The 23,358-nt window shown below is 54.6% G+C and overlaps 1 protein-coding gene across 3 annotated transcripts; it reads left to right on the forward strand.

The window, feature by feature from the left end:
* Positions 1 to 256: 256 nt before the first annotated feature.
* ALDH4A1 (aldehyde dehydrogenase 4 family member A1) lies at positions 257 to 22,915 on the forward strand. Of its 3 annotated transcripts, XR_013993849.1 has the most exons (17): positions 472 to 593; positions 4,966 to 5,059; positions 5,601 to 5,693; positions 8,468 to 8,515; positions 9,393 to 9,548; positions 11,114 to 11,263; positions 11,338 to 11,412; positions 12,517 to 12,704; positions 15,098 to 15,171; positions 17,521 to 17,717; positions 17,867 to 17,914; positions 18,688 to 18,840; positions 19,668 to 19,789; positions 20,612 to 20,730; positions 21,420 to 21,779; positions 21,966 to 22,110; positions 22,235 to 22,910. XR_013993849.1 is itself a non-coding variant. In XM_081057120.1 (15 exons), exons 1-15 carry the CDS (start codon positions 535 to 537, stop codon positions 21,530 to 21,532), a joined length of 1,689 nt encoding a protein of 562 aa, XP_080913246.1. In that variant the 5' UTR covers positions 257 to 534; the 3' UTR covers positions 21,533 to 22,915. The 3 variants fall into 3 exon arrangements, 1 of the variants encoding a protein (XP_080913246.1); XR_013993848.1 differs by having other exon boundaries at positions 21,966 to 22,914; XM_081057120.1 differs by having other exon boundaries at positions 257 to 593; positions 21,420 to 22,915.
* Positions 22,916 to 23,358: the final 443 nt, after the last annotated feature.

The following is a 23,358-nucleotide window of genomic DNA, read 5'->3' on the forward strand; positions in this document are numbered from 1 at the left end:
TTCAGGAATAGACAAGTGTACTGACCGCCTTACAGGTGCTGGCAACACAACTTCCCCACCCAGAGGCACGGACCAGCTGTCCTACGCCCCTCTACACACGGGTCCCATTCCCGCTCTCTTATTGGTTCTTTCAGGCCCTCTCCTAAGACTGCTACATGACCTCCCCTCTGATTGGACCAGGAGCCCATGTGTCACTCTGATTGGCCGATGGGGCTCACGCCCTCTCTCCCTGGGCTCCCGAGAAGAAGGCTGGGTCATACTATAAAGAGAAAAGGGGGAAAAGTGTATGTTTCAAGACTTCACTTTGGATTACCTCGTCCTATATCACGTAATAGCCTCTACCATACCCTCAAAGAGAGAAGTGTTTCATTAATGTAAGGTAAATCTAGACGTATTTCAGTGAGTCCTGGCTCGGAGGGCGGTCGGGTGGTTCAGCACCCCCTACTCCCCGAGATGGTGCGCTCCAGGAGGGGCCGCGTCTAAGGACTGCGTCCTGGGTGTACCGCGCCGCGAACGCCGCGCTCGGAGCTGGAGATGCTGCTGCCGCCCGCCCTGCGTCGTGTCGTGCTGGCCCACCCCTGGAGGGGAGCCGGGTGAGTGAGCGCCGGGCTTGGCGGGGCCGCGAGCGACTCTGCGGGCCCGGGGTCCCGGGGGTCGCTGGGCGCTCCCCGCCCCGGACTCGCTTCCCGCCGGACTCCCGCTGGGCTCCCAGGGTCTCCCTTGCGCCCCGAGTCGCTGCTTCTGGTGCCTCCCCCGACTCAGACCTTCCACGCATTGCGACCCCCCTGCCCCCTTCCTTCAGCAAGGGGGAGCCCCTGCCCGCGTCCTGCGGCCGAGTCGGGTGCCGCGGGGCTCTCCCCGCTCCTGCGCTCGGGGAGCAGCCTCTCGCGCCCTCGTCGTGCTCCTAACACTTGATCTAAGTGTGCTCACCCCTGCAGTGTGCTGGCCTCCTCCCAGGGCCACCTCTGTTTGTAGCACACCATCCGTCTCACCGCCCCACCCCGGTTCACATTCAGGACCCACCCGTGGGCCCCCCTGAGTCTTCCCGCTTCTCTCTACCGGGATTTCTGCCTCTCTCTTCCTCTTCCCGTTTCAAGTGAAGTGTCCTGTCTTCGGGTAGGTGGAATAATAATTACGGAGTGCTTATCTTGTGCTAAATGTTGTGTTAGGCACCTGGGTATATGCCTCCTTGTGGTGACGAATGAGTTAATGCGTTCACGTGCATTGAACAGTGGCAGGCGCGGAGGCAATGCCCAGTTACTGTCCTGATCATCGTTATCACTTGTATTTAAACTTCTGTATGGTAGATACTGTCATTTCAAAGTACAGATGAAGAAGTCAAGGTGTGGTTTCACAGTGGAGGTGCCCTGCAAACCCAGTTTTGCAAACGCCCACAGTGTAAAGTTGGGTTCCTAGACGCTTGCCCGCTCAATGACAAAGGTGCTCAGAGCCCCTTCCTGCTCTGAACTAGGTGGGAGAGGTAGGACACAGACCCTGCTTCAGAGGGGCTCACAGCCTGGTGAGGCTGCCCCCTTATGGATCTGTGTTTCTGTCTGTCTAGCTTTCAGAGCTGGGCAGCCTCCACCCCCAATTCACATTTTGTTTGCCTGACCCCTGGGACTGTGACCAGCTATGTCTCCTGCTGAGTTAGGCCCTTTCTGAGTTAATCAGTGACCCAAGGGATGGCACAGGGGTGCCCTGGGCAGAGGCGAGTGTCAATACTATTGTATGTCCTCTGTGGGTGAGGATGGGATGGGGAAGGGCACAGGAAGAGGACATGGGAGAGAAGGGTTCCTCCTCCCTCAAGCCAAGGTTGGGGCCACACTTGCCACACCCTCAGCCTGGTCCCATTTGTTGGCCTCTCTGCACTTTTGAGACCACGCTTCTCAGACCTCAGATGGAAGTCCCATAGGTTTACTTGTTTACTGAGTACCTACCAAGGGCAGGTGCTGTGCTAAACCCTGGAGGGAGGGGTACCCAAGGAGTTCACGTGTGGATGGGGCCTTCAAAAGTTTTCAGCTTAACAGGGGAGAAAGACATTTAAAAAAAAACACACCATTATAACAATAATATTTATCAAGCAATCAAGTACCGTAGGACTGGCACTATGCTGATAAGTATTATCCCCATTTTACAGGTGGGAAACTTACCTGCTAGTTAAGGCAAATGCAGGACTAAAATTGCGGTCAGTCTGACGCCAGATTCATATTCTTAATTACAAAGCCTCCTGGGTGGAGAAAAAGCATTCTGTAAACAGAGAGAAAGCGTTTTGCATGCAGACCTGCAGGCTCAGGTCACCTCTTCTGATACAGCAGCTGGCCCCATGCCCTAGACAGGCTTTCTCAACCTCATGCCACTGTTAACATTTTGAGCTGGATAATTCTTGTTATGGGGGCTGTCCTGTGCATTGTAGAATGTTTAGCAGCATCTCTGTCCTCTACCCACCAGATGTCATTAGCATCCCACAGTCATGGCAATATAAAAATATCAGACATTGCCAAATGTCACCTGGGGGACAGAAGAACAGCTTTGGTGTTGGTCATTTGTTCGTTACTTCTACAAATATGTAGGACACACCTGTGATGTGCCAGGTTTGCATTTAGGGAGAAACACTTTTAGGACGGTTTTAGTGATCTCTCTCAGCGTCCTATACAAATAACTCTAGTGCTGGGAAAAACCACCTCTTGAGGAACTGGTATGGATGATATGTCTGTAGTATTTCCCTTTTTGCCTGGGGTGCCAGGAATCTCAACCAATTAAAAAAATACTCTTGATTGTGTTTTCTTTTTATTTAATTCGTATATGTCCATTGTAAAAAGTGCTAATGCAAAAAAGAATACAAAAGTATCCGTTATCTCACCACACAGAGATAACCACTCATCATTTTGATATCTTTTTAACTTTCCAAGAATGTAACTGCTTTAAAAAGCAAACCGAAAAAAACAACAACAACACATAAAATGAGCTCATCTGCAAATACTTCTAAAAAAATTGTAGTTGACATACAGTGTTATATTAGTTTCAGGTGTGCAACACAGTGATTAGATATTTATATACCTTACAAAGTGATCACCATGATGTCTAGTAACCATCTGGCACCATACATAGTTATTAAACGACATTATTGACTATATTCCCTGTGCTGTACTTTACATCCCTGTTACTTATTCTGTAACATTTTGTACTTCTCAGTTCCCTTCATCTTTTTCACCCATTCCCCCATCCCCCTCCCATCTGGCAACCATCAATTTGTTCTCTGTATCTATGAGTTTATATCTGTTTTATTTGTTCATTTGCTTTGTGTTTTAGATTCCACATATAAATGAGATCATATAGTATTTGTTTTTCTCTGTCATCGACTTATATCACTTAGCATATACCCTCTAGGTCCATCCATGTTGTCACAAATGGCAAGTTTCATTCTTTTTTATGGCTGAGTAATATTCCATAATATATATGTATCACATCTTCTTTATCCAATCATCTATTGATGGACACTTAGGTTGCTTTCCTATCTTTGTTATTGTGAAGCAATGCTGCAAGGAACATTAAGGGTGCATATATCTTTTCTAATTAGTTTGTTGTTTTGATTTGCATTTTCCTGATGATTGGGTCCTACTGAGTATCTTCTCATATATCTATTAGCCATGTGTGTTCTCTTTAGAGTAATATCTATTAAGGTCCTCTGCCCCTTTCTTAAATTGGATTGTTTGTTTTTTTGAGGTATATATCAAGCCCACCTCCAAATTTTGTCTAAGCACAGACAAAACCAAGGTCACCGTGCCACCGCCAAAGTACCAGACATCCCCGTCTCTTGCTAAATGAGGGACTGCGTCCCCCAGGTGTGCCTTCTCCCTCTTGCCGTGGCCGGTAGCCCTGCGTGTACAGCCCCAAGATGTATCTCTGCTGGTCTCAGGCTGGGGACGTTGACACCAGAGGGAGGTGCTGTCTGGGTTTCTCAAATGCAGGTTTCTCCTGATCGTGGTCGTGAACTAGTTGTTTTCCTTTCGGGACCTCAGTTACTTATTTCTGTAACAGGGTCTTTGGTGACACCCATCTGATAGTCCCATCTATGATGGATGGGAGGTGTTAGCCAATCTAACAAGCCCTGTGTGTGTTAGCTGGCCTTTGTCACTAATGTCCTCATTTACAAATGAAGAAACTAAGGGCTAGAGGAGAAGTCCCACAGCGGGGGCTCCAGCTCTGGAATGACTGACCCCCAGACACATGAGGGGTGGTGGTCATAGAGACGTCACTAATCAGTGACGTCATAGGTTCCAGGTTGAATAGTGGCTCCAGAACAACGAGTGCTTGGAACTCAATACCCAGGAATCATGCCCTGAACCCCCAAACCGGCCCTTTCTGTCCCTGTGAACAGCTTAGGTCACTGCTCCAAGTTCACGGTCTACCCATGCTTGCTCAGCTCTTTGGGCCCGAGACGCTCAGCTGGTTCACATTCTGATGAGACCCAGCTCTGAGATGTCTTGCGTTTTCAGCTTAGAACAAGAAGTGACTTGGGTCTGTTTTGGGATCAAGTTTGCATTACGCACCCCAATAAATTAAAAAAAAATTTTCATACCAAAAAAAAAAAAGTTTGCCTTACGGAGAAGTGAAGGGAGAATAAACCCTCTCCATGTCCAAAACTCTTACAAACGGTTTTGCATCTGTGGGTTTAAACTTCCAACAACCATGTGAGTTTGTATGATTATTCTCACTTCCTAGGTGTAGAGCAGGTTCAGAGGCAGCAGGTCACCTGCCCAAGGACACACAGTAGCAGCACTGGGACTCGAGCTTGAACTTCGGTTTTTGGACCCTGACGCCTGTTCTCACCCTCTGGGGGTTCTATAGTTGCTCTGGATTTCAGGGTCCGGGGCCAACACAGGCCGCTCTGTTGGAGAGAGAGGGGCTGGAGCTGGTGGGGTCACAGCTGAGCTGTCTGCCTCTTTTCCCCACCTCTGCATCCAGGCATCTGTGGAAGCACACGTCCTCCCTGAAGGTGGCCAACGAGCCCATCTTGGCATTCACGCAGGGCAGCCCCGAGCGAGAAGCACTACAGCAGGTAAGGAAGGGTAGGGGCACCCAGCGGGTGTAGGGCTTGGAGCAGAGCCTACAGCCGTTACCCCCTCCGGCCCCTGCTCCCCGCCCTGGAAGGAAACCTGGAGTCAGGGGAGAGCTGTGTGTCTGGAGGATGGCACAGGCTAGGTGCAGCAAGGTGGCAGCGGGGCCTCTTTGGAGCCTCAGTCCAGGTCAGGGCTCATGAGCCCTAGATGTTTTATGCTTCCAAACATTCTTCCATTAATTGCCAGTATTTAAAACATTGTGAGATTTCGTGTATGAGTACATTTCAGTTGCAGTTTTAAAAATCTCTTTTTGTCACAGGAAAACCTGGCAATGCTGGCCTCACCTTTCTGCATGACAGGAAGTGACAATGGAGGGGGGCTAGTCCCCGGAGGGGAGCCATGTTCTCTGACCACAGCCCCGCCTGGCACCCTTCTCTTTTCTGTTCCTGCCTGAGCGTCTGTGTTTGCAGACTGCTTCGGGTTTTAGGTGGGGCGAAGCGGGGAAGGAAGTGCCCATCTGACACCTTGTCCTTTCCCAAGGCCTTGAAGGATCTGAAGGGCAAGACAGAAGCCATCCCGTGCGTGGTGGGGGACGAAGAGGTGTGGACCTCAGACGTGCAGTACCAATTGTCGGTAAGTGCAGTGAGTGGGCCGGGTTCGGTCTCTCCCTGAATCTGGGCTCCATCTCTGGGGTCGCACAGAAGCATGTGACGTGGGATCTCTGCCTCTGAAGGGGTGTGTAGTCTGCTCCCAGATTTTGGATTCCATGCACCAGTATGAAACTTCCAAAAGCAATTTGGAGGGCTGTCATAAAAGGTGCCAACTTCACACCTGCCAAGAGGAAGTTAGAAACGACGACTGTCACCAGCCTCACCATCACTAGAAAAGTTGACCACCTAGAGAGTAGGAGGTAAGGTAGAACGTCGGGATTTAAGATAATCCTTCCAAAGAAAGGACAATCACTAAAGCCCCGGTCTATGTTTGGGAACCACTGTTCTGGCAGATAATGAGCTCATTTGAGGTAAGCACCCAGGATGTACCCTGCTGGAGCCAAAGCTCCTTCCACAGACACATTTGGGGGGCCCTGTCCCATCTGCACAAGCTCCTCCTTCAGTCTCTGCCATTCCCCTTAGAGGTGGGAAGATTTGGAAGTTAGCTGCCCATTTTACAGATCGGGAGAAGCCAGATCAAGTGACTGGCCAGTTAGATATAGAATGGGGATGACAGATCCAGCTCTCCAGAATCGTCTCCCTCTGAACGGGTTTGTAGTCTCCCCCTTGATTTGGATTCAGATGAATTCATTTGCACTCCGACTGTTCCTAAAGAGGATTTAGAAGCAGCTTATTAATTAGCATTACTATGTGTTTAAACCACTGGAAGTTATTCACTGTGATGTCAAGAGACTTCTCTAGCCTGCCCTGGTTTGCACAAGGGGTAGAGTGGGGGTTGCGTGATGTCGCTAGCTAGCTAGACAGCCACACTGTGCCCAGCTCATAACTGAGTCCTGTCCACAGGCAAGAAAGAAGCTGACGAGTCCACCCAGCATTTTCTGTTTTTCCTGATGGATTTCTCCACAAGGGGGCTTAGGGGGTAACGGAGGGCTAGGGTGAGAAAGCTGGGCTCCAAGCCCCGGGATGACATTGGCCTAAGAAACCCACCCGCTTGGAGTTCATGGAGCCAGGGACTAGTGTACACTTTGTATGGGTCAGAAAACTCATAGGTCTATAATTTGGGGGCGTAAAGGGTTGGCCCTTTCGTAGTTAGGGTAAGCGTGTTCTGTGTCTGTCCAGATGGATCCCTGAGCAGGCGTAGGCAGGGCTAAGGGTGAGGACCCAGGGTCTAAGCGTTCTGAGGACGGCCGGGGGCAGGAGTGGCCCGTAGAGGTGACCTGGAGCCCCTGCTGCCGAGCAGTGACCAGAGGACCTGACATCTGGAGTCGTCGGAGCGCAGCCTGGGATCTGCAAGTGCCTCCAGGCTGCACCCGGTGTGTGCCAGGCGCCAGCCCAGAGTGGCTCCTACGGCCTCACTCACCAGTTCAATCTCTGTGACTGCCTAGAGCCCGCCTTACCTGCAGCTCCCCAGGCCTCCATGGCTGCCGTAGCACCTGGTTTTCTTCCAGGCAGCTGGGGTTTCGATAACCTCCTGGGTGGGCGCTTCTGCTTTGCGTTCCCCATGTTGCCTCTCCGAGCTGGCCGTGTGGTAATCGTCGGAGCCCAGGCACATGGGGCAGTTGGAGGCGTGAGGGCAGGAGCTGTGTTGCTGGGACATACTGCTGACTGGGGGTAACCGTGCTCCATTCGGATACACTGAATTGAAGTGCCTGGGTTCTAGCTGCCTTCTCAGGCCCCTAAACATCACAGGTCCGTCTCAGGTACGGACACGATACAGGTGATCATGCCAGGGGTTAAAATGAAGGGAAACGGGCTGCTTCTACTGAAGCCTAGACCAGCACTCCCCAATAGAACTTTCTGCAATGATGGTGGAAACCTTCTACATCTGCATGTCCGTCACAGCTGCCACCAGTCATACGTGGTTATCAAGTGCAGGAAATGTGGCTCGTGCAGTGGACGGAGTTTAAATGCCAATAGGCACGTGTGGCTAGTGGCTGCCCTATTAGTAGAAAAGTCCCACACAGGCCATTGGCAGACGAGCAGGCGCAAAAGTGTTGATAATTATGGTGTACAATAGTTATATCACCAGCCCTGAGTAGGCAAAGAAGTGAAATCTCTCCCTGCTTTATTGCTTCTGCTGGCACTCAGCACTATGGAGGTCTGTCAGGGTTTGTTGCCATCGTCCCTTTTCGACGAGTAAATCTAGGTTCCACGCAAGCGGCTCAAGAAGCAATGGCTCGGTTCCCTAGGGACTTTGGGGGCCTGGCAGGACTCCTGAGTGTTTCACCACACCACTGCATTGTTTGGGGTCTCCCACGGTAGCCGCTCCCGTCACTGAGCAGCCGCCTCGTGCCAGACCTGGTTTGAAGAATTTCCACCTATGGCCTCTCCGTGCTCTGAGGCACAGAATTCCCCGTCTCCCGGATGGAGAGACGTGGCGAGGGGAAGTCAGGTTACAGAGGCCCCACACAGCAAGTAGGTGGCAGACGGGGCTTCAAACCCCGTCTACAAAGTCTACAAACTACAAAGTCTCTGCTGCCCCTGAAAGACCGTGCCTTTCTTGTAGACTGGGGACCTTCCAGAGCAGGAACTATGTCTTAACTCACCTAATAGCAGAGGCTCTGTAGCCCTCGAAGGGCAGAGGTCCACGTGGCTGGGGCGCCTGGAGAAGGCTTCGTGGGGAGTGGAGGGGAGAGAGCGAGTGTGCCGAGGGCTGTCCCTGGAAAGCCAGCTCGGAGCCGCACGCCCACCCTGGCAGCTCTCCTGAGCCGTGACCTCACTCTTGTCTTCTTTCAGCCCTTTAACCACGGACACAAGGTGGCCAAGTTCTGCTATGCAGACAAGGTGAGTCCCTGGTGGCTTTGCGGTAGGGCTGCCACTCCTGTGTCGTCCTGCTGGCTGCTGATGTGGAGGTGGAAGTCCGACTCTACTTCCTTCTGGCCGTGGGGCGTGGGGGCGCAGTGGGGGCAGCTGGGACTGAGGGAGTCCCCGGGCTGGTGTCTTGAACAGGGCCAGACATGAAAGGGGTAACGTTAGCCAACGGGGAGCTGCTGTGGTCAAGGCTGGGACATCTCTGGACATGCCCGTTGCTGTGCGGCAGTCCCTGATCCAGGCAGAGGGAGCAGATTCTGGAGGCTGAGGCAGGGAAACTGGAGACATCATGGGTGGAAAGCCAGACAGGGAATTACATCATGGAGGACCATCAAGAGGGAATGGGGTGACCTGGGGCAGGGGGTCTGGGAGGTGGCATCTTGTGGCTACGAGGGCAGTTGGTATGTGGGATGCCAGCAGGTATGTGTACATCTCAGGCTGTGGTTCTGGCCTGTCAAGGGGAAGGCCGGGCCCCTGACCTCGAAGGCGGGGGTCTCTGGATGGTGGGTTCAGGGGCCCCAGGAATAAGGTGAGGCCCTGATGAGACTGCGAGAGAGAGTGGAGTAGCTTTAACAGCTGAAGGACTCAGTGCCAAATGCTTGGCATGCTGACCTAGCTGGCAGGGCCCTCAGACTTCTCCAGACTGGCAGCAGGACAGGTTCTGAGTGTGGGGTGGCCCAGCCAGCGGTGGGACATGACGTCTGCAGCTGTGGGGTGTCGGGGCTGAGGGCCGAGGGAGCCAGGAGTCTTCCCGGGTGGAGAGTGGCCTCCAGCTCGCTCTTCCCTCGCTCATGCCCCTGCGACCCTTACTGCTCCAGGAGGAAGCCCCCAACCTTTTCCTCTTCATTAGGCCCTGCTCAACAAAGCCATCGAGGCTGCCTTGGCCGCCAGGAAAGAGTGGGACCTGAAGCCTGTCGCAGACCGGGCCCAGATCTTTCTGAAGGCTGCAGATATGCTGAGTGGGCCACACAGGGCAGAGATTCTTGCCAAGACCATGGTGGGACAGGTGAGGTGCCTGTGGGCACAGTTGGGGGGGGCAGGCAGTTGTACCCCATGCGATTCAGCAGACATCAACTGGGCAGCCTCTGGGTGCCAAGACCTGCTCTGCTGCCTGGAGACCGAGAGGTCCTCGAGGGATAGACACATATAAATTGTGAGATAAAGTGCACTGTGCTAAGCCTTGTGTCCTACTATGGAAATGTCCCTTCCCCGCCTTCTCTGTCCCCTTGTCTAGGCCAGGCCTTTGTCGGGCTTCGCCTGGACTGTGAGTTGCCCTGTGTAGTCCTCTCGGCTCTGTCAGACCCCTGTCACCCTGAGAGGTTTTTCTGACACCTCTCGCTGGTCACTCCAGGCTTACAAACCTCCAGGTATCACTGAGAGTCTTTACTTCCAAGTCCTGAGCCCACCCCCAGAGCCCTTCAGTTCCCACCTCTGTCCAGCTCACATCTGGTCCGCCCTTTCCATCAGGCCATCCTGCCCGTGACGTTGCCAGTCTGGACCTAGCAAGGTCCGGGTCTAGGTGGTGTCCAAGGTCTAGGACACCACAGGCGTCCCATCTCCCTGGCTCTGCCCCACGTCCCCTGCCTGAGATGCTCACTCTCTTCTCTGCCCTGTGAACTCTTACCCATCAAGGTCTAGCCCAGATCTCATCTCCTCTGTGAGGCTTCCAGAACCTTCTCTGTCCAAAAGGATCAGAGCCTGCTGTTCATTTTGTCAGTTACAGCTCGGTTCACATTGGGGTGTAATGAGTTCGTATGTATTTGTCACTCCTTTACAAGCTTTCGAGGGATAGTAATCACGTGTTAATGTCTCCATCTTTCTGGGCCTCGCATCAGTCTTCCTGGAGTCTAGAAGCTCCAGATAAATGTTTTTTGGGGGATTGCATGGTGAGCCAGAGAGCAGCAGGAGCAGCCCAGAGTGCCAGGGAAGGAGCAGAGAGAGAAAAGGTTAATTTCACCATCCCGAGGAAGGAGCCTTAGGGGATTTGGAGGAGCCCAGCCTGTTCCTGCAGTGAGAGCTTCCTCTGCTGCACAGACAGCTGTACGACAGCTCCACACTGCCAAGTGCCGCCCGATTTTCTCAGCTGTCCCTGGGGTGGGTGTCGGGCTCGTGTTCCAGGGGAGCCGCACCTGGGCAGGCAGAGACACACTCCAAGACCAGGTAAAGGTGCCTCTTTCCTTGAAGACTCAGGAGCTTGGAGGAAGCTCGCTGGCCGTGCAGAGCCAGGGGCATAGCATCTTAGCTCCCTTGGCTTCTTGTCCTAAGCCAGGCGAGCAGCTGTCAGGTACCCTGTGTGCCAAGGCGGGTTCCATAAAGGTCCATTCTTGCTGCCCAGAGTCTTTCCCTGCGCCTCACATTCGCTGTCAGGAGGAACAGACATTCTAAGGAAACGTTTACAGTCATGAGGCCTCCTGGTTCTTGGCTCAATGCACCCAGTGAGGGTACATACTCATCCCAGGGCGGGAGCCACCAGCACCCTGTGTATGATGTCACCGTGGGCATAAGGTCCAGTGGGAGGGCTAACGGGAGGCAGTCTGCCACCACTGACCCCCTGGCCCTCCCGCCTCTCAGGGTAAGACGGTGATCCAAGCGGAGATCGACGCCGCGGCCGAGCTCATCGACTTCTTCCGGTTCAACGCCAAGTTTGCCGTGGAGCTGGAGGAGGAGCAGCCCATCAGCGTGCCACCCAGCACCAACCGCGTGGTGTACCGGGGGCTGGAGGTACCCCGAGGTGCAGGGTGGGAGGGGATTGCTGGGGGCCTGGAGCTTGGCCTCACTGCCTCCTCTGTCTCCAGGGCTTCGTGGCAGCCATCTCCCCCTTTAACTTCACTGCGATTGGTGGCAACCTGGCAGGGGCGCCAGCCTTGATGGTGAGATGTGGGCAACGGGCAGAGATGGTGGGAGCTTGGCAGCATTCCCATCTCAGCAGACAAAAGGCCGCACTTGAGCCCCTCAGGTCCCAGCACTGGGCCTGGGGAGAAGCACAGCGTGAGGCAGTGTGGGGCTGCGGAAAGGCTTTGGAGTCAGAGGCTGGTTTGGGTCTCGGCTTTTTGCCCTGCTCTGGGCGACCCCAGGCAAGCGCCCGCGCGGCCCTGAGGCAGTTTCCTCATCTGCAAAGTGGAAATAACAGGAAAGCCTGCAACACAGGGTTGTGAGGAGCAAATGAAGCCAGGCGTGGGGGCACGTCTCGCGCGAGGCAGGTCTGGCCCTGTGCGGGCTTAGCGTATGATGACTGTTAGCGATGCTGATAATTATAGCTCACCTCTGAGTGCTTGCTGTGTGCCGGACGACTTAATCGTGAGGGGTGCACGGCTAGGAAATGATGAGACAGGTAAGGACTCAGGCCTCGTTTTAAAGTCACTGGGCTCCACTGCGATTATCAGGGTGACGGTGGCCATAACCCTCATGCGCTCCCATGCAACCTGCCATCCGACGTCCTGGGTGGCTTGCAGAGTAGCAGGAGGAGGGCTAAGAGTCGTTGGGGGGCCTGGGCCCCACACGGGGCGGCTGGTGGTCTGGGGGCTCGTGCACAGGGCCGTCCTCCCCTCGCGCGTCTGAGCATAGGCAGACATGGACATGCCCAGGTGCCCACGTGCCCTCGTCCAGGACACGTGCAGAGACAGCCCTGTGAGCACTTGCTCAGCCGCTCCCAGTGAGCACCCGGCAACTCACCAACACCCAGAATGGATCTGCCCGAGGGATGCTGGCAGGACCAGTCTGTGCAGGCTTCTGGAGGAAGGGAGCTTTGGCCAGAGTGTGGGAGCAGACAGGGCAGGCATGGTCTCGTTGGCAAGGGCTTTTAGAGCACAGTGCCAGCACCGGCAGGAGTGGGGTTGGTCGGGGACATGTGGCCTGCACAGGGGCCTGGTGGTTTCAGGGGAGGGATGACCATGCCTTGGGGTGAGGGGGAGTTGGGGCTGGTGCCCCCCAGTCTTGTGATTATCATTGTGCCCCCTCCGCCCCAACTCGGGTAGGGCAACGTGGTCCTGTGGAAACCCAGTGACACTGCCATGCTGGCCAGCTATGCTGTGTACCGTGCTCTCCGGAAGGCCGGCCTGCCCCCCAACATCATCCAGTTTGTGCCAGCTGACGGGCCCACATTTGGGGACACTGTCACCAGCTCAGAGCACCTCTGCGGCATCAACTTTACAGGCAGCGTGCCGTAAGTCCCTGGGGTGGGGTAGGCCAGGGTGGTATAGGGACATTCACAAGGCCACTGCCTTATCACCTCTGTCCAGTTGCTGGGGCTGTGAACCCAGAGGTCTGGCACTGACCGTACCCTCTTACTTACTGTATGTCTGGGGGCAAGCCATACGTACCATACTGCACCTCTCTGAGCCTCCATCTCATCACCTGTGCAACACAAGTGATGGTCTCTACCTTGTAGAGTAATTGCGAGAGTCGAACTAATGAACGAACAACAAAGAGCTTTACAGGCTGGACGCAACCTACAGATGTTTGGTGATAGTGGTTTTGATACTGCCTCTGTCACTGGAAAGGGCACACAGGAGCTTGGAATAAATCGGAGGAGGAGAGTCAGGAAGCCTTCTTGGCAGCTAAGCTGAGGAATTGGCCAGGCAAGGGGCTGGGAGAGAGTTTTGTAGGAGAGGGAACAGCACATGTGGAGGCCTAATGCTGACGCTCTTGTGCTCTGGGAGGGGGCACTAGTTCCGTGGGGCTGGAGTGTGGAGTTCTGCGGCCGAGAGGAAGAGGGTGGGGGCTGGTGAGACATGGTTCGATCATGACCACTCATTCATTCACTCATTCAGCTGGTATTTAGCTGAGTGCATGCTGGACTTTGCTCGTGCTAAGGCTCAGCAGTGAATGCCGGGAGTGGACCAGGTCCTACCTCTCGGGGGATTTAGTCCAGTAATTGTAAAGCCCTATGAGCTGAATGCTGTCTGCACTTGATCCTGAAGATGATGGGAGCCACGGGAGTTTTAACGCAGGGGAGTGGCTTAATCAGAGTTCAAGCAGAGATTACACCCGCTAGCTCTAGTAGGACCCGGCAACTGAATCTGTTTTCTTTGACTCCTAATAGAAACGAACCAGCCTTGCAAAATTGGGGCAGTTTCATGTAAAAATCCAAATGTTGGCTTCTCTTGAAAACCTGGATGCTGTGGTCCCCCTTGGGCCTGCATTCCACGTGGCACCACTGGCTGGAGGCGGGTGGGTTCCCCACCGGCCCCACCGGGCAGATCTCCGCATTCGCTCTATGTCTGCCCCTCCAGCCTCTGTGTTTGCAGCCTCTGTTCTAGCTGATGGCTCTGGCTGCTCAACGCACAAGTCTCTAGTGGCCAGAAGCAGGAGACCCTTAGGAGTCTGTCCATATCCAGGGAGGGATGATGGGCCATCAACCAAGAAAGAGACGGTGGAAAGGGAGCGAAGTGGGCCAATTCAAGTGAGAGAGTAGCAGGGAGATTCAATCACCTGTATATGGAGTCGGGGTTAGGGGGGGTCAGTGGAAACATCCAGGCTCAAGGGCAGGAGGGGGGGCATCGTTCACCAAAATGGGCACCCAGAAAGCTGAGCAGCCGGAAGGTTTGGGCAAAGATGAATCACAAGCTGGTCACTTTGAATTTGGGGTACCCCATGGTTATCTGGGTGCAGATATTGGGATCAAATTGGAGGTCCTTCCAGGTGTCCCTGCAGTGGCTTCTCACCTCTCTGCCAGCCTCAGGCTCCTCCACCCCCCTACCTACCAAGGTTTATGGGGTGGCATGGCAGCATTAGAATTGCTGAGTCGAGCTGTTTTCCAAAAGGCCCGCTCTGCCAGCCGTGGGTCCCACAGGTCCCTGCCTATCAGCAGACGGAGCGGGCCTGGCCCCCATTTGCCATGCTCTGATGAGCAGCAGGCTTAAAGGTGGGAAAGTCATAAATTAGTATTAGCTACTGTGTCGCCAGCTCCCTGGTGATTAGCATTTTTATTGTTTTGTGGTGCTGAGGTTGGTCACACTCAGAACCCAGGGAGGAGGCAGAGGCCTGAGCTCCCTCTCCCAGGACCCCTCCTCGGTGTGCCCTCTGGAGCCTGGGCACTGGGCTTCAGGGTGCCCCTTGCAGACTACGGCAGTGCCTGTCCCCCATCAGGCACCCACAGCGTGCCTGGCACTGTCCTAAGCACTGGCTCTCATTAGAGTGAATTACGGAACAGCCCTGCCCGGTAGGATTATTTTTTCCATTTCCCAGGTGAGGCACAGAATTTGAGGCTCAGAGTGGTTAAGAGATAAGCAAAAGTTCACATGGCCATGGGTATCTGAGTTAGGACTCTAACGCAGCAACCCCTGGCCTTGCCTGCACCATTTTGCCGCCAAGACTCCCCTTTCACCTTCCCCATAGACCTGCGATGAAGCCCATTTCCAGCTGACACTACCTACGGGGTTCCCCATCCCCGCTGTGACCTCTGCCTGCCTCCTGCTGGGCTGCTGACCTTGGCACTCCTCCCTTGGCTTTTCCACCTCTTCCTTTGATAGCGCCTGTGCCCTGCCCCCCAGGGCCCTCACCCTCTCAGGTACCTGAGCCCGGCTCCCTAATCCCCACCCTGTTCTCTGGTTTCAGTACCTTCAAACACCTGTGGAAACAGGTGGCCCAGAACCTGGATCGCTTCCGTACCTTCCCACGCCTGGCCGGAGGTAAGGGTCCCTCTCCTTGGGGCCCCAGGGACCTCTCCCTCCCCTGCCATCACGAAAGAGGAGGAGGTGATGCAGCCATAGGTGGGGCCGCCCTGCAGGAGCTGAGACCTGGGGGACCTTGGAGGCAGAGCCTTTGTTCTGGCAGGTCCCAGGGGTTGTGCAGAGCACCTATGCCTCAGAATGTGTATTTTGTCCTTCCTTTGTTCCTTCATTCATGCGTCATTCAGCAAATAAATTAAGCATCTACATAGGCGCTTTCTGGACACTGAGATTGCAGTGATGACGAGACATACAGACCCAGCCCTCACGAGCTTCTGTCCCAGTAGCGGGAGACAAATGGTAAACAGAGACCGTGTTTCCCCGAAAATAAGACCTAAGCAGAAGATAAGCCGTAGCATGACTTTTCAGGAGGACATTCCCTGAACATACACCCTCATGCGTCTTTTGGAGCAAACGTTAATATAAGACCCGGTCTTATTTTCGGGGAAAGACGGTAGATAGATGATCTCAGGTAGTGACAAGGGCTACAAAGAATTAAAGGAGGGAAAAGAGGAGCAAGCAAAGACCCCCAAGGACTAGTGTGGGGGATGACCTCGGGTGGTTGGGGGGTGGCGACCCTCTTCAAGGGGGAAGCATTTCAGCTGAGACTTAAACAATGAAAAGAAACCAGCCTCGCAGAGATCTGGCGCAGAGATCGATTGCGCCAGCACCGTGCAGTAGATTTTTCTGTGGTGATGGAAGTGTCCCATGTCCGCGCTGGCCGATACGCTGGCCACTAGCCACCAGTGGCTGTCAAGCACTTAAAATGTGACTGGTGGGACTGAGGGAGAGAATTTTTGTGTTTTGTTTACTTTGAATTAATTGGACTTCACGTAGCCATCTGTGGCTGGTGGCCACTCTGCTGTGACGTGCAGACCGAGACAGGGAAACTGCAAATACAGGAAAGCCAGGAGATGGGAATGAACTTGTATTTGAAGAAACAAGGGCAGTGTAGCTGGGGCAGGGAGGGGGTGGCAGGAGATGGGGCCGAGAGGTCAGCTGGGCTCGATCTGGTTGAAATAATAATTTTGCCACAAAGAAACGGTTTCATGGTCAAGGAAATTTGGCACATGCCCTGTTAAAGCAAAACGGATTCCTTGCCTGTGGGACTTCTCAGAGCCTTTAATGATTTTACTATGCATAGTATATCTTCAAGTGTAATGGCTGATATGTGTTGGCCAAACTCTTTGGATCACAGAACCCCATTTTTGCAGAGGTCCCTACCGATCAAGTATTTTGTGGAACACACTTTGAGAAAGTGCCAAGACCTCCCGACAGAGAGGGCTGTCCAGGGCCACACAGCACAGTAATGGCAAAGCTGGAGCTGGTGGTTCAGCATTCTTGCTCCTGGGTGTAAAGTGTGGCCCCGAGGGGAGACTAGACCCCACTTCTGAGCTGGTGAGAACTTTGATGGGGGTGTCAGGGAGGGGGAGCCCTTAGGGCCAGCTGTAGCAGCACCAGTTTCCAGCCCCCCCGCACACCCCAGTCCAACCTTTACAAGATGGGGGGCAGTGAGCCCCTTTGGTGAACTGTCCAGGGTTTTCTACTCAGTTTCCGTCCCATCACCTCCCTGAGGCAGTTAGACTACTGCTTACTCTATCCCTTCCCAAGTTTGAGCACATGGCTTCATTGCTCTGTGCCTCAGTTTTCTTGTCTTTAAAATGGGAATAATAATGGGAAGTTGTTGTGAGGCGTCAATGAGACAAAATACAAAGTATTTTGAACAGAGTCTGGCAGGTAGTTAGTGCTTTGTAACCAGGAGCTGCTATTAGCTGATGTTTAACTGAATGGGGAAACCAGGCCCCAGCGTGGGGGGAGGTGATCTGCTGAGGCTCCCTTACGCTCAGAAAACTGGAGGGTAGAAAACAGGGAGCAGCCCTGGCAATTGACATGAGTGGACACCCTGTCCTCTTGTTTTGTCGGGTGTCAGGAGAAGGCTCAGAGAAAGCTATGTCCACTTCTGGGAATGGAGTGGGAGCCTAGGATTTTGGTCCTTTCTCTGCCATAATGTTGGGCAGCATCCCTACCCCCAGTCTCAGTTTTCTCATCTGTATAATGGGGAATTGATCTTGATGACCTCTCATGCCCTTCGCCCTTGCTTGAGCCTCAGTTTTTTCATCCGTAGAGTGGGAGAATAGACCTGGTTCATCGGTTTCTGGGATGTTGTCCAGTTATAACTGCCTCTCCCGTTCTTGTCCACCCAGTACTGGGGGCGGATCACAGGGCCCTGTGGACAGGTGCAGGCAGGGCGCCAAGCCCCTGGGCTGGCTGGGGGAGCCCACTCCCCGATTCATTCCCCTACCCCTATAGAATGTGGTGGGAAGAACTTCCACTTTGTGCACCGCTCGGCTGACGTGGACAGCGTGGTGAGCGGGACCCTGCGCTCAGCCTTCGAGTACGGTGGCCAGAAGTGCTCGGCCTGCTCCCGCCTCTATGTGCCTCATTCGCTGTGGCCGCAGATCAAAGCGCAGCTGCTGGCGGAGCACAGCAGGATCAAAGTGGGCGACGTGAGTGCTGCCTTCATCCCTGCCAAGGCCCAGCGGGTGGCTGATGGGATTGGAGGTGCCTGTGCGGGTGGTGCTGGGGTGGCTGAGGAGGGGGCTCCTTTTGGAGCCTGTGGCAACTCTGTCTCTTCTGGTGTCTTCCCTGCCTCCAGCCTGCAGAGGATTTTGGGACCTTCTTCTCTGCAGTGATTGATGCCAAGGTACAGGCTGGAAGCTGGTTATTCCTGGGGGCCGGGGGGGCCGAGACCTGGACTGGATGGAAGAGGGAGAAAGAGCTATGGGGGACCTGACCTCGGGTCCACACAGCCCCACAGCTTCTAGGAAGGCAGCCAGATAACCTCCCTGCCTCTGGCTTTGAACAGGGCAGAATCATCCAACTAGAAAAACTCACCTGACCCTGCAACCGGGCTCAACAAGCCCGGTTAAGTGTGTATGTCCGTATGCACACACATCTGCTTGCATAAACCTAAACACACATGCACGTGTATATGCGTATCATGAACACGTTTATATAGACCTCTGTATGTGGGGATGCACGTCAGTCTTTCCACACAAATGTATACACATCCATACACACACGTCTCCATACATGAACAAATCCACCCACATGTGTGCATGCATGCATATTCGTGTACATGTTTGTATGTGTAAATAGGCACACGCGTAGGTCTACGTGCATAATCACATGCATGTCACACAGGGATAAATGTGTTTACATGCTTGAACATAAAGACACATGCATATGCCCAGGTTTGTTATGTTTATATGTGAGTATACCTACAATTCTAACTCACACAAGCATGTATGCCTGCCCTTATCTCTGCCATGGCTCATCTAGACCCTGGCTTGTGCCCTCAGGGTCCCCCCATTTCAGAATTTGGGGACAGGTGTTTTGGGGTGAGTGTATTGGAGAGCTGCTGCTGGGAATGGCCCCCCAGCTAGTGCTTGACAACCCCCTCCTCACCCAACCCAGTCCTTTGCTCGCATCAAGAAGTGGCTGGAGCACGCGCACTCCTCACCCAGCCTCAGCGTCCTGGCGGGGGGCAAGTGTGATGACTCTGTGGGCTACTTCGTGGAGCCCTGCATCGTCGAGAGCAAGGACCCTCGGGAGCCCATCATGAAAGAGGTGACTGGGCGGGCGGCGCGGTGGGGGGATCTCCTGTCACCCAGCTCGGCGCACATACGGGCCCTTGCACGTGGTTTTCTTTTTGAGGCATTATCCCATTTCGCAAATGAGAAAAGTGAGGCCCTAGAAAGGGGATGTCCCTCACTCTTGAGCTCAGGCCTCCTGTCCCCAAATCCAGTGTCCTTCCCTGGTACTGCTGACCCTGACTGGTGTCCTAGCTCTTCCACTGACCTTTACAGACTCTCAGTAGGGGGCAGGGGGGTGGCCACAGCTGGCACTTGACTGAGGTGAGGTGGGTATTATCAGTCCCATTTTACAGATGAGCAACTGAGGCTCCGAGAGGTTAAGGCACTTGCCCAGGATGACAGTGCAGTGGTGGCGTCTGCAGGATCTTGCCCAGGATGACAGTGCAGTGGTTGGGTCTGCAGAATTGGAGGTCTTCCCCCAGCCCCTTGGTGGCAGAGGGGACAGTGATAGCTGTCGGGAAACTCCTAGGCCAGCTCTTGCCAGAACGTTCCCATTTTCCAGGGCCTGGGCCCTTGGCTTTTCAGGTGTGGGTTTAGCTGGCTGGAGGCCAGAAAGCTCCCTTGGATCTTTCACCAGGTTGGGGTGCGGTGGGCAGGACAGTGAACTGGGCGCAGTGCTGTCACTCCCTGGAGCAGGGAACCCAGCAGGAGGCCGAGCCTGGCCCTTCTTACAGGGTCTGAGGTGTGGCCTAAGGCCTGGGGACTGGGGACTGAGAATAGAGGCAGAGGCCAGGGCAGGCAGCCTGGGCGGCCTCAGGGCGCTGGTCCAGGCAGGGCGCTGACCTTGGGCTTCTCTCCCAGGAGATCTTCGGGCCTGTGCTGACTGTGTATGTCTACCCGGATGATAAGTACAAGGAGACCCTGCAGCTGGTCGACAGCACCACCAGCTATGGCCTCACGGGGGCAGTGTTCGCCCAGGATAAGTGAGTGGCCGAAGCTCCTCCGCTCTAGTCCTGGTGTCCTGTCCCCACCCCAGAGACTGGCCTACTGGACATAGGTCCTAGAAATAACGTCTCTCTTTGCCTTCTCTTCATTCCCCTCACCTCAGCTCCGACTGGCAGGCAGTCCTCCTAAGTACAGGTACACGGAGGCAGCCAGGCTCTTTGTTAAAATGCAGATTCTGGGGTCCCTCGATTGAATCTGGATCTCTAGGGATGGGGCCTGGGCCTGGGAATGAGTGCTTCTGACCAGCTCCCCCAGATCTCATGGGGCCCCACTGAGCAAGGTCATTGCCTCATGCTGCAGAGCGGGAAACAGGCTCAGGGGCAGAGGCAGGATTTGAGCCCAGGTTTTAGCCATGATGCTACACTTGAAGCTTTGCTTTTTCCTTCCTCCATGGCACCATTTGTCATCCTGCATCTGCCTCAAAGAGGGAGTGGATGTGGGATTGGAAGCTGAGGGTCAGGATGGAGGTCTGGGGGTTCCCTAGCTCCCGCGGAGCGGGAAAATTGGACCAGGATGGGCAACTCCCTCGAGTGTGTGCAGCCTGACCCACGTGGTCCGTCCTTAAAGCAGCCGGGTGATGGAGCCGCACTAACCCCCTTTCCAAGGAAGCCAAGGCGCAGAGTCCCTAAGTCCCCTGCTCAAGGGCCCACAGCTAGCAGCTGGCCCACGTCACTCTCCCCGGCTGGGGCCCCTGCTCACCTGCGCAGCCAGCCAGCCAGGGCTGGGGTGTGTATTGGAGGCTGGGCCTGGCGCTGGGGGTTGCGGGCTGGCTGTCGTCTCACCGTCGCCCTGCTTTGTAGGGCCATTGTCCGGGAGGCCACAGAGACGCTGAGGAACTCTGCCGGCAACTTCTACATCAACGACAAGTCCACCGGCTCGGTGGTGGGCCAGCAGCCCTTCGGGGGGGCCCGAGCCTCTGGTGAGTGGGGCCCCTTTTCCAGAGGGGAGCCGACTTCCTGGCAGGAGACCCGAGTGCTTTATCTCAAGAGTGTTAAGAGGAATAGGAATGGCTCCATCTGCTGAGCACTGGGCTCACCACGAGTCCTTTCAACGACCCTGTGAGCCCAGGTGCTACATCCTGCCCCCATTTTACAGGAGAGGAACCTGAGGCACAGGGAGGTGAAGTGACTCGCTCAAGGGCACAAGTGGTGGAGCTGGCTTGTGGTTCCAGCACCCACACCTTAGACCACCATGCTCCAGGTCACTTCATCCAACTCCCTCCTGTTTACACATGAGAAACTGAGGCTCAGATCTGCCTCGTGGCAGAGCCAGGGCTGGAACTCAGGGCTCCCAACTCCCAGCCCAGTGCTCTCTCCACAGGGCTCCCCTGCCTCCGAGACACCCCTTACAGGTGGGGCACACAGACCCCGGGAGTGTCGGCGTCCTGCCTGCTTACAGTTCCTGCCTCACCCAAACTCTAGCCGAATGCGCTCTGCACAGATGCGCTTATGGAACCCTGGCTGCTGTGAACACGTTCGGTTTTAGTTTAGCTGTTTGCTGCCCAGGCTGGTGCTCCATTTATTTCGTCAACTCCTCCCACCCCTTTTCCCTTCTGCCCGGGGCGGTTGAATCTTTTCAGAGAAAAACAGAGCTGTTTTTTTTCCATAGGAACCAATGACAAGCCAGGGGGGCCCCACTACATCCTGCGGTGGACGTCGCCCCAGGTCATCAAGGAGACCCACCAACCTCTGGGGGATTGGCGCTATTCGTACATGCAGTGAGCCCTGCTCAGCAGCTCCGCGGTCCACCTGTCCGTTCATCCAGGCGACTGACCTCACTGTACTGGGCCCACCCCAGGCCCTCCACCCCACCCCTCATGGGACGGCCCCCTTTCTGCAGCGAAGGCCTGGTCCCCCGTCCCCCAGTGGCCCGTATCCTGGTCTGTCCCAGCTATGGTTGAGAGCAGGCTGGGGAGGAACAGGGCCACTGCCCCATCCCATCGGCTGTCCTAGAATTTCCATCTTATAGGTATGACCTGGTGCCGGCTGATTTTCTGTCCTTTTCTTTCTTCTACACTGTGGCCCAATGGTTCAGGGACCCGGGGAACGGCAGTGGGGCAGTTCCCCATCCCTTGGGAAAAAGGAGGCAGCTCTGGGCCCCTTGGCAAACCTCAGCACCCACAAAGGCTCCCGGCCTTGGCTCTGGCTTCTGCAGGTCTCCAAGATGAGGTGTGAGCAGGGTGACCTGGAGGGCTGGCGAGTCATGGTTGCAGGGTGCAGGAGGACCAGCCGCTCTTGGTCTCTTTGATCTGGGCTGCTTACCTTCCACACCAGCCCTTTGCTCAGACCCACCTGAGCCAGTGAGTACCTGTGCCCGACCTTAAGCCTTAGCTGCCCATGTGCCTTTATCCAGGGCTCCTATGTGCCCATGTGATTCCTGGCCACTGGAGGCCACCTGCCAAGGTGCTGGTCCTTCCTGTTTAGGCTGAGATTTTGGAAATCCCTGGATGGACCTTCATGCTGTTTCAGCTCTCCCTTAGCAAGCCTGTCCTGCCCTGAGAGACGGATACTCCCAGAGCCTGGGTTGGCCTGGGGTTTTCCTAAAGGAGATCAGTTTCCCACTGGCTGTGGTAAAACAGACGCAGGTAGACGTTCCCACCTTGTCCTCCCCCAGACCTACCCTTGGGTCCCCATCCAGACAAGGCCAAGGCTTACCCGTAGAATCTTCTTTCTGCATGTTAGTGGCTCTGTGAGGACTGGCCCTTAGTGGCCAGTTCTTTGTCTGACACAGCCCATCAGTGGACACCAGCAAATAGGTTGGATTCTGGGTGGCCAGGGATCTGTAAGGGGTGACTTTGGGGGGCAGTTTTTAGGGGGCCCTAAAAGTGCTGGGCCCTCCTAAGAATGGCTGGCATGGGGCCCCCACGTGGTTGATGTGGCCGTTTCCCAAGTGCCATGTTCTCACACCGTGGCCAGGGATAGGTGCTGATGCCACCTGGGCAGAGCATAGATTCTGCTTCCTTCGAGGTTCTGCATTGTTTCCCACAGGGGGCCGGGTCAGATGCCCAGGGGTGGGGGCATGCTCCTGGTTCTACTGTTCTACACTGTGAGGTGGCAAGGGGATTCGCCCTGATGTCACCCAATAAAATGCCTGTTACTTAATCAAATTGGTGGTCTTTCTGGTGGTGGGGGAGGGGGGCTGGTCAGCTTCTAAGTCTGATGGCATTGCCAATGTGTCATTAGGTGTCAGGAGCACAGTACCCTCAGTGTGATGGAAGGAAGGGCCGGCACTGATGTGTGGGAATATCTGCGGCACGTGGTGGGAGCCTTGGAGCCAGATGGGCTAGGTTCCAATCCCAGCTCCAAGAAGGTGTGCAACCTCTCTGACCTTCTGTCTCTTCATCTGTCAGGTGGGAATAATAACACACACACACACACACACACACACACACGCACGCACATGCAGGTTATCTTGAGAATTAAATGAGTTAATTCATGTAAGTGCTTAGAACAGTGCCAGACACAGAATTAATGATTCAAAAACTGTTACCCATTTAGCTATTGTACAACCACTATTATGGGTTGTGATAGTTAAGTTTATTTGTCAA

The sequence above is a fragment of the Rhinolophus hipposideros genome (assembly GCF_964194185.1).
Source record: "Rhinolophus hipposideros genome assembly, chromosome: 8".
Taxonomy (NCBI): Eukaryota; Metazoa; Chordata; class Mammalia; order Chiroptera; family Rhinolophidae; genus Rhinolophus; species Rhinolophus hipposideros.